Source organism: Vicia villosa, linkage group LG4 (genome assembly GCF_029867415.1).
Source record: "Vicia villosa cultivar HV-30 ecotype Madison, WI linkage group LG4, Vvil1.0, whole genome shotgun sequence".
Lineage (NCBI taxonomy): Eukaryota > Viridiplantae > Streptophyta > Magnoliopsida > Fabales > Fabaceae > Vicia > Vicia villosa.
Window position 1 is genome coordinate 52,804,432 of NC_081183.1, and position 11,023 is coordinate 52,815,454.

An 11,023-nucleotide genomic window follows, 5' to 3' on the forward strand; every position below is an offset into this window, starting at 1 on the left:
ACTAATCTCAACAGATTACAATGGTTTTCCACTTAGCCCACGACTAAGTCTTCTAGAGTATCCTGATCACTACCTGATCACTCTAGGAACAACTGCTTAGACACAAGCTAAGACTTTCTAGAGTATCCTGACCACCACGTGATCACTCTAGTTACAACTGCTTAGACACAAGCTAAGACTTCCTAGAGTATCCTGATCACACTTGATCACTCTAGTTACTTACAAATTAATGTAATCAATTCTAAGAGTATTACAATGCTTCTGAAAAGCTATAATCACAACAGTGATATTTCTCTTAAAGTTTAAGCTTAATCTCACTAATATATTACAACAGCAATGTAGTGAGCTTTGAATAAGATGAAGTTTGTGAGCTTTGATTTGAACAGCGTTTCAGCAAGTTTGTATTCACAAAATTCGTCAACCTTGCTTCTCATCAGAACTTCATATTTATAGGCACTTGAGAAGATGACCGTTGGGAGCATTTAATGCTTTGCGTATTCCGTACAGCATTGCATTTAATGTTTCACTCTTTTGTCAACTACCTCGAGCCTTGTTTACGCTGTGTCTACTGACGTTGCCTTTAATAGCTTCTAAAGTTCCTTTTGTCAGTCAGTGTAGCCTTCCATCTTGTACTTGCTTCTGATCTGATGTTTGTGTATACAACGTTTGAATATCATCAGAGTCAAACAGCTTGGTGCAGAGCATCTTCTTGTCTTCTGACCTCTAAGTGCTTCTGAGCGTGATACCATGAGAACTTCAGTGCTTCTGCTTCTGAACTCAAGTTCTTTTGATGCTTCCATAGACCCATGTTCTGATTCTGCTTTGACCATCTTCTGATGTCTTGCCAGACCATGTTCTGATGTTGCATGTTGAACCTTCTGAGTCAGTGCTTCTTGCGCTGAATTTGTGCATACTCTTTTTATAATTCCTGAAATGGAAATTACATAGTATTAGAGTACCACATTATCTCATACAAAATTCATATCCTTGTTATCATCAAAACTAAGAATATTGATCAGAACAAATCTTGTTCTAACAGAATTCACAATTAGGTTTCGCCAATGAAGAAGAATTTGAAGTATTGAACATAAACTCTCTAGCAGATACAAATTGGAGGAGTCCAGTTGTAAATTACTTAAAGGACCCTTCGACGGATATGGAAAGGAAGGTAAAATATAGAGCCTTATCATATTTCTTGATGGGAAACGAATTGTTCAAGAAAACCCCTGAAGGAGTCTTACTAAAATGTCTTGGCGAAGTAGAAGCTTATTTGGCGCTTTCGAATGTACATAGTGGGGCATGTGGCGCTCACTAAGCTGGGCACAAAATGAAATGGTTGTTGTTTCGTTATGTAATGTATTGGCCCACTATGTTAAAAGATAGAATTCGCCAAAGGTTGCCAAGAGTGTCAGGAGCACGCAAGTGTTCAACACGCTTCTGCTAACGAATTAAGCTCGATCATCAAGCCATGGTCTTTTAGAGGTTGGGCACTAGACCTAATTGGAGAAATTCGACCCACATCATCCAAAGGTCAGAGATATATATTAGTAGGGATAGACTATTTTACCAAATAGGTCGAAGCAATACCATAGCCAACGTAGACCAAGAGGCTGTGATTGAATTCATTCAAAAACACATATTATATAGATTTGGAATCCTAGAGAGTATAACTATAGACCAGGGATCTGTGTTTACTGGTCGAAAGATGCAAGAATTTGCAAAAGAGACGGGGTTCAAGTTATTCACTTCTATGCCTTATTATGCTCAAGCAAATGCACAAGTCGAAGCAACTAATAAAGTGATAATAGGTCTGATAAAGAAACATGTAGGAAAGAAACCTAAGAATGGGCACAAGACTTTAGACCAAGCACTTTGGGCTTGTCGAACGTCACCTAAAGAAGCAACCAACACTACACCATTTCAACTTACGTTTGGACATGATGTGGTACTTCTTGTCGAGATATATCTGCAATCAGTCAGAATTCAGAGACAAGAGGAAATTTCCCCAAACATATACTAGGAAATGATGATGAACGAATTGGTTGATCTGGACGAAGAAAGGCTTTGAGCGTTATAGATGATAAAGAGGCAAAAAGAAAGAGTATCAAGGGCATATAACAAAAAGGTGAAAGGTAAAGTGTTCGTTAATAATGATTTAGTTTGGAAAGTTATTTTGCCTATAGATCGAAAGAACCAAGCTTTAGGTAAATGTTCTCCACATTGGGAAGACCCTTTTTGAATTTTAAAGGTATTTTCAAATCACGCTTATGAGATAGAATAACTGGCAGAAGATTGTAGGATCTTGCGAGTAAACGGGAAGTATCTGAAAAGATACAAGCTAGTCATGCACGAAGTTAAGATCGTTAAAACGTAGATATTAAAATAAACATTGTGGGTTAAAATGGCGAATACTTTGCCAAGATGGCTTTATCCTTAAACAAAGCTTATAATATAAAGTAAGCAAATAATCAAAAGCTGAAATATAGTTAATTACTACAAAAAAAACCCGAACACATGCACTGAATAACGATGGTAATACATGCAAACCTAAAATTACAAAAGGGAACATAACCAAAATAAGTACTAAACATCACTAAAGGATAACAAAGTAAAGGCCCACGAAGATCTTCAGCATTCTTTTAATTAACCCTAAGATGCAAATCCTCCAGGCTTAGCAAGGGTAAGCTTTCATCCTGGAAAGCGTCAAAGGATCCGGCTACACGCATTCTTCGTGCTATTCCCAGTTTGACGAACATATGGGACAAAAGTATTCCGTAACAAAAAGGTTTGCCATGATGAGAAATGACAACAGCTTCGGTGAGGTGCTTGAAGATCATCAGCGGGATATTGATCTTTCGCTTTTGAAGAGCATAGAGCATAAACTCGAGGTCCCACACCATGATGTTCTCCTGATTTTCCTTTCGTGGGCGGAAGTTACCCACAAGGAGTTGGTGCCAGATTCTACCCAGGAGCGCATTGAAAGCCCGGTTAAGGTTAGCGAAAATACTCGCTAAAACATCGGAGGTGGTCTTGTTGAAAGAATTGTCACAAAGAGGACCAATGTTTTCACATCCCATCACTTTGGAAATAAGTGCTGCAGAAATGATGATGCGAGACCCATAAACTTCAGAAACGATAGTCGTCTTTCCCTCAGGGTCCATTTGAATGGATGCAAACATCCAGAAATTTGCGAGCATTTTTGGATATACAAGGCCCTCTAGAATGTTTAGGTAGTTTTTGAGGTTTTAAGTGGCAAACATCTCATCTAGATCAATGCCATGTTGTTGAAACTCTTCAGCACAAGGTTTGAACTCCTTGTGAATAGCAGAGATGATGTTGTTAAAAGTTAGGGACATTGTTGCTGCAAAAGAGAGAGATGAGGAAGATGAAAATTTGGTTGAATGAATTATGGAAAAGTATGAAGAAATAACAAAAGAACGGTAAGATTTATATAGAGGTTGATTGCCTTGGAGAATGGTTACGCTTTGAAATCTTATTGGACCGCGTGTTGGTTCCCAAGGGAAGACGTATAGTCCTCCGTTTCTTATCTTGGAAGTTGGAGTGTAATCATGGAAAATTGACACACGCACGTCTTAATTAGACGTTTTGAAAAAGCGGAGTCATGATTAATTGACTATTATGACTTCTGGAGTTGGAACGTCAAATCAGAGGCAAAATGGCAGTAAGGGGTAATTATGTTACGTGTATAGGCTATTGAGGCAATTATGATGGCTAAAGGAGTAAGTATATTGAATAAAGAGTTGGCTAAGAAAAGGTTACTCATGGTATTACATGATAAACACATAGTCAAAATAAAGTGTATATCCATTAATGAGTTCGATTACAAAAAAGGATAAATAGGTTAGAAACATTCTAGAGATTATTACAATTAATCGAAATCTTCAGGGAGATTGTCTTTCATGTTAGAATATTGAGAAGCCAATATGGACAAACGACGGTCGATCGTGGCTTGTTGTTTTCTCAACTCTTCGATCTCTGGTCCCAATTTCTGAGCCATTTCAATATGACGAATTCCCGCTTGCACTACTTCGTCCATCTCTTTTCGTTTTAATTGCTCGATCTCCTCTTGACGTTCCTTCGCAATCTTCACTTTCCCTTGGAGACGTTCAATCTCTTTTTCCCAAGATTTGATATTCGTCCCGCAAGTCTCATACTCTTTCTGGTATTTCGAATGCTCGAGCTCCAAAGTATCAACTTTAGAAGATGACTCATTAGCAGCTTTCCACGAAGAGGTTTGAGTAGCTACTTTCGTGCTTAGTTTTTGGTTAACCTTTTGTTTTCGAAGGTTATCTGTTTGAAGTTGATCGAGTAAGAAACCTAGTGAGACAATCACTTGCAAAACTTCATCAAAGACATTGAGTAGGTCGACCTTCTTCAGAAGATTTTTTAGCCCAAAGCAACTGGTGGCATCTTTCCTCGGAACTTCGACAACATCAGTTCCAAAAAACTTCTTCTTTATTTTGTGAATAAGTCCTTGATATTCAAGTTCTGCGCCGCCATCTACAAAGGTGTTCGGAGAGGTTTCACCCATGATGGGCGAAACGTTCTTTGCAGTCATCATAGCCTTGAGGAATCTCACAAGATCGGTGTTTTTAAGCTGCTCTAATTCAGCCGAAGTAAGTGCGGGAGGAATCTTGGTCAAAGTGGTTGCAGGGGTGACAACCGTCCCAAAGGTTGAGTTTTCCTTGTTGTCTGATCGAGGTAAACTAGAGGCTTCATTCCTAGTTCCATCTTCAGGGTTAGTCTCCTCACTTCCCATAGATTTCTCAACTACTTCATCAGTATTAGATTGTTCAGGATTGTCTTCCATCTCATAGTCTTAATTAATGATTGAAGATGAATCACTCGAGCGAATTCCTTCAGTGTGCTCAATGGAAGGAACTTTAGTAGAAGGTTTGTCATCTTCGAGAACTGGAGAAAGGATGGGAGAGTTTCGTTGAGGAATGCCTGTGATAAAATTACAGCACGCTAAAATAAAAGCTACAAGAAAATCATTGATAGACATGAGGAATATAAGTGTGTACCTTGAAGATTATCAAGGTCAAGAGAAAAATATGATGCTTTGAGATTAGAAGTAGCAGTGCCTACATCATCCTACAGATGTAAGGTAAAATATAAACTTAGCATTATAAGTTAAGGTAAAAAATGCATTGAATTGTTAAAAGACAAGATTCGATACCTTTGCTGGGATATTGTCCAGGCTCGAGTTGTGACTTTCGACAACAGGAGCGTTTCCAACGGTCTTTTGAGGTTGTTCATCTGAAAAAACGTTGTCACTCGATGAGGTGGGTTTTGAAGTCCCAGATCCTCTTCCCCTAGTTGAAGAAACAGTGGCCTTTTGTCTTTTCTTCGCAGCTTGTCTAGTATGAGGGGGAAATCCATCCTCATCATCTGAAGCGATTGTGGCGCTAGTAGTCGAAGTCTTCCATTTAGGAGTTCATGGAGGTTTCGTACTCTGGAAATATTCATGTCGAAAAGCTTGAGTAATATTCAGAATAAAGGCATAAGTTAAAGTGTAAGAGTATATATCGCTGGTTTCTTGCCAGTATCACTAGAGTCATCCCCACTTGCCTTTTTGCCTTTCGAAGCTTCAACAATCTTGCGTGCAACAGCCTCTTTGATACCTTTCTTTCGACTCAGAGCTATAAGTAAGACAAAAACAAGTTAGTATAAAGATGAAAAGGGAGAATTCTAATCGAAAGATTATCCAGTCCCCAACCTTCAGGTATTGGAGTCAGAACACGAACGTGCTTGAGACTTATATGAAGATGCCCTTTGAAATTACCCAAGGTATGCTTAGTCGGAACCACTCGTTCAGCGTGTTTTTTGGATTGTTTGCAAAGAATTTTAGGGACATTCCCACATACAAACCAGTCTGGAAAAGGAGGGCATAGAGCCGCACCAAAGTCAGCACTAGGTAATGGAGGGAATTTGGGAGGATATAGTTTGAAAGCCACTTCATAACGTTGTTCAGGTCGAGCATGCATGGGCAATTTCAACTTATCCAATTTATTAGAAAAAATTTCGCGTAAAGTAATTGCAGCCTCACAAACGGTCCGACAAAGATCGTTGGGTCTATAGATAGTTTCAAAGAATTTCTGGAAAACTTGAATTTCTTTAATATGCGTCGAAGTACCTTTTGTGAAGCTCTCCTACACGTCATCAAAAGCTTCAGTTAGTTCTTGCGAAAGATCGTTGGCGTCGAAGACCTGGTTGTCATAATACTCTTTTCACCACTGATGAAAATCTATAGTGGAATAAAAAGTAGGTTCGAAAGAGATGGGAGAAAGGGTTGTGATGCCAACATATATGGAGATTTTGGACTCATAATTGTCTTTGGATGAGTGCATGGTATGCAAGCACATATGAATCCTTTTGTCATACAAGCATTTGGGTTTAAGCTGAACCAACCCAAACTATCTCGATACAAGATTGGGTTGATAGCAGAGAAGGCAACAGTGGCTCTTCGGCGATTGCAGTCGATGATACGATAGTTTAGGGGTTAGGAAAGCTTCCCAAATAACCATTGATTCGGCCTTTTGATCCGGAGAAGTGGCAGGAAACTTTCGTGTGAACCACTCGGGGCCTACTTCTCTTCTTATAAATGGAGCCATCGAGGGACTAAAGTGGTAGCGTTTAGCGAACATCATGATATATGCTCGAAAAGCTTCATGAAGTTTTCCTCCTTCTTCTAAGGGAGTTAAGTGGGAAAGTCTTGTCCCTTCGACTGTGTGGTTTTGAATGGCTATGTTTGTCTCATTGATAACATCTTTATTCGGAAGGAAAACCTCAAAAGTAGCATTAATCCATAACTGAAGTAACCAAAAAGGTTCGGCAAAAAGAAGAGAAGATCCAATTTTGTAGTCTGTGATGAAGTCTATTGATTCGCCAAGGATTTCATAAAGGTACCCTAGAATTAGCTGGCTTAGGTTCAACTTTTTTCCAGCATTGATTTGATCAGCCATACAGAGGTACCTCTTGGCCACTTGAAGAGATCTGGAAAGAAAACACATCTTGAAAGCCAAAGTGCCAGAAACGTAATATGCTCTTCATCTGATACTTCGTCAGTCGTTTTATCATGGTGTTTCATGATGAATGGAGTAAAAGTGGCTTTAATTTCACTAAGTTGTATGGTATCGGTATCCATGTAGTTGGGATCGAAGATTTCCCTTGTGGGTCGAAGCCCCGTGAGAGCGGCTATGTCGAAAAGAGTTGGGGTAATCATCCCACAAGGAAGATGGAAAGTATTGTGGGAAGCATCCCAGAAATACATAGACGCTACTAACATGGTTTGGTTATATTCTAAACCTGTTTTTGATAATTGGATTAAATCGTAAATCCCTAATTCTTTCCTGAATGGAGCCATTTTGGCTTCAACTTTAGCCAACTAGGCGTAATAAAGCTCAGGATCCTTTGCTAAAGGAATCGCTCTAAAATTCTTGAGAAAATTAGTCATGTAATTTAACCTAATATTTTTTGGAACTATAGCGGCTTCAGTCGAAGCGCCTTCCATACTGGTATTTTCAGCAAAGAGTGGTTTACCCTCTTTATCTATTTTGTTCTTACTAATCAAGGGTCTGGTCTTGTAATAAACGGGGAAGAACTTGTTTTTAAGAAGATTGTTATCACCAGGTAGAGGACCCATAAAAGCATGAGTCATTTTAGAAAGAAGGAAAAGGATGATTACCTGGGAAGCAAAGATAGCACAAGATTCTTCCAGATTTGGCTCTAGAATGTATTGCTGATTTCCTACTTGAGTGGGGCGTTGGAGCTTTTGGACAGGTTGAAGAGTGTCTGTAGTTTCCGTTGATGGGTTTTGAACGGTGGAAGACGCCATGAGTGAGTCGTTTCAAGAATAGAGTTGGGATCAAAGAGGGTTTTGTGTGTTTGCGTTCAGAAAGATGAAAGAAACGATGATGTATAATGAAGAAAGAAACCTAAATGGTAAAACCTTGATATTTAAAGGTTTAGTGAAAAACCTTTCAAATTTCTATTTTATTTTGAATAGAGTTAATGGGACACGCGTCGGCGATTGATTCATTCATCTGGCGGTCGAACAGTTATTAGCCTTACTCCTAGTATCTAGGAGCAATAATCATGAGTAATGTTAGGACGTGGGAATGCACGTCTTGAAGAGACGTTTTTGAAAATGACAAGACATCTTTGAAAGAAAGGTCATAAATGATTGTGACGTTAGTCAGAGTCTTGGAACTCAAAGGAGTACGAGGAGATCGAAATCTCATAATGACAAGAAACGCCTATTTCTCTTAGTTTTCCGAAACAGGCATTTATTGGGGGCAATTTGTTAGCTGGAGATTTCGATCGTTATATATACTTTTCGAGGATTTAAGTGTCGAATAGAAAATGGCTTTGGATGGCCATTGCTGAAAATGTTATTTGTGACGAAGATTTCTAAGCTTAGTCGAGATAAGTGGTCCTCGAAGTTTGGGTGGTCTTCGAAATACAAGAGTTTTAAAACTTAAACTATTTTGATGCATCCTCACGAAGAACACATTGCCACGTATCGAATAAGGTTCGAGCAGGAAGTTTTGAATTTCGAATTGTTCTGTTTTTAACTAACAAGGACAGATGGCGTCCTAAGAATTCTAAGCGCATGCATATGGGCAACGTGGCATTTCGTTAGTATAGGACCGTTAGGGTCAAATTAGTATAAATAAGGGTCTTAGTATCAGGATCTGAAGGTGTTCATTTTGTACAAGTTACTCACAAATGACTCAAGTATCAAGTGTTAAGAGAACGAGTTTTTGCTGAGAAATGTAAGTGTAACACCAACACCTTACATATGTTTGTATTTATATCATGGAATCGAAGTATATTTTAAATTCCTTTACTTTTCGTCCAGTTTTTCCATTCCTACAATTTACATTCCTTTTACATTCTTGTCGAAGTTTTACTTATGTTTATTGTCTAACCAATTTACTTTTCGTCGTGCATTCATTTAATTTATTTCGCAAGTCATTTATGTATTCACACCATAACCTTATAAACCAATAAGAAACCAAGAGAACATGGACCAAATCATCTTGAAAGACAACTTTTCGACACATGTCCTAGGATCAATCTAGTCGATCCTGCAAGTAACCAAAGTATATTTATAATTTGGAAGACTAGCGGTTGTTTACCGGAAACCACCGTAAACACAGTGTCACACCCAAAGTGGAAAATACCTTGTAGCCGCAATGACGCGGACTTGAGGTTGGACGGTACAAAACATTGGCGTCGTGGGAACTCAATGTTTGCATCATGCTCCTTAACCTCGACTGGGAGGCAATTGTTCTAGATTGGCCAAAATAGTCCCATATTACTTGGGAATCAAGGCTAAGGATAATTTATAAATACACCTCAACTCAACAAGATGCATTTTCTAAATGGCAAAGTCGTGGAGATTCTTACACCCAAAGCGGACAATACCTTGTAGTCGTAGTTGCGCGGACTTGAGATCGATCGGTACAAAATATTAACCACGTCTATGGGAACTCGACGTTCACATCATGCCCCTTAGCCTCGACTGGGGTACAACTATATCAGGTTGGACAAAATATTCTTATATTACTTGAAAATCGAGGCTAAGAGTAATTTATATATAACGCTCATCAATCCAACAAAACACAATTTCTAAAGATCAAAGTTGGAAAAATTCTCACACCAAACGCAGACTTGAAATCGACTATAAATGAAAAACATGATACTTTGTTTTTTGATAAAATGAATAAAAATTTAAAATAGTGACACACATAAGCATATCAACAAATATGTAATCGAATCAAACTTTTGACATCAGCTAAGTGTACTTAATTGAAATTATAAACAAATACTATTACTTTAAGATTCTATATAATATATAAAAATCTTAAAGAACATATACATAGAAGAAACAGAATGCTTAAAAAACCAGAGATATAATTAATGCATAATTTAATCATATACATATATGCAAGAGCTATTTCCCAAAAATGGATTTAAACCACCAAATGCCTTTGTTGTCTTGGGGGCCTTCTTCCTCCGGCGGTGTATCTGCATGAGGTGTTTTGCGGAGTTTGGTGACATCATATCCCTCTTCCTTTGCCTTCTCCACAAGTTCATTATAGATTTCATCATCTAAACGAGTCTCCCTACATAATATCTGCAAACCAAAATTCATCAAAATCATATTAATAAGAAAGTGTACAAGAGTTTGATACGACTTATAGTAAATAATGCTATAAGTTATAAGAAAACATAGAAAGGAAAAGACTTACCCAAAGAGATTTCTTGGTTGGTTCACCAATCAAAGCATAATGATAATCATGAGCAATAGCCAAAACCCAATAATTCCCTGTAACAGGAATAATTGGAAGGAATGGAGGAAGGTAAAACTTGACTTTGAATTTAGCTTCATCATTATTAGGGTTAGCCTTAAAAGCAGAACCTTGAATAAAACCTCTTTTGCCACCACTCCAAGTCTCATTAAGAACATCAACAGTTCCATCAGTGTTGAGTTTGTATGTTGCTCTTGTGTTGCCTCCGTCCTTTGGCTGATCCCTTGATGGAAAAGAAGCTATCTCGTACCATCTTCCCATATACCTTTCAAGATCTAAACCTTCAACAACTTTCATCTCTTTTTCTTCTGCCATGTTATTGCTACCTCTAGTTTTTCTTTGTTCAAAATTGAACTGATAAGGTTTCAAGGTGGGTGGATATTATATACTGTAGTATACAAGATAAGAAAGCGGTTAAGATATCTCAAGATTACTTTAATCAATGTGGGAAATATTGGTCCCAACACGTGTAATTTTAAAAAAATAAGTAAGTTTTTATATAAATCAAACAAAATCAATTCAAAATGGATAGAAATAAATTATTTAATAATGTCAAATATAATATTAAATAAAATAATATTTGACTATATTAAAAAATGTCAAAACTTGTAAGCTAAGCTAGAAAGCTTGGCAAAGAAGTAATAGCTTGTGGACATTACATGTCCTTTTCAATTGTGTGAATG

General features: G+C 37.9%; 1 protein-coding gene across 1 annotated transcript; it reads right to left on the reverse strand.

Annotated features, from left to right (window-relative positions):
* Positions 1 to 9,783: 9,783 nt before the first annotated feature.
* LOC131599170 (temperature-induced lipocalin-1-like) lies at positions 9,784 to 10,728 on the reverse strand. Its single transcript, XM_058871615.1, has 2 exons — positions 10,281 to 10,728; positions 9,784 to 10,165 (listed from the first exon to the last, which is right to left on the reverse strand). The coding sequence occupies exons 1-2, from the start codon at positions 10,653 to 10,655 to the stop codon at positions 9,983 to 9,985; spliced, it is 558 nt and encodes a 185-aa protein (XP_058727598.1). The 5' UTR covers positions 10,656 to 10,728; the 3' UTR covers positions 9,784 to 9,982.
* Positions 10,729 to 11,023: the final 295 nt, after the last annotated feature.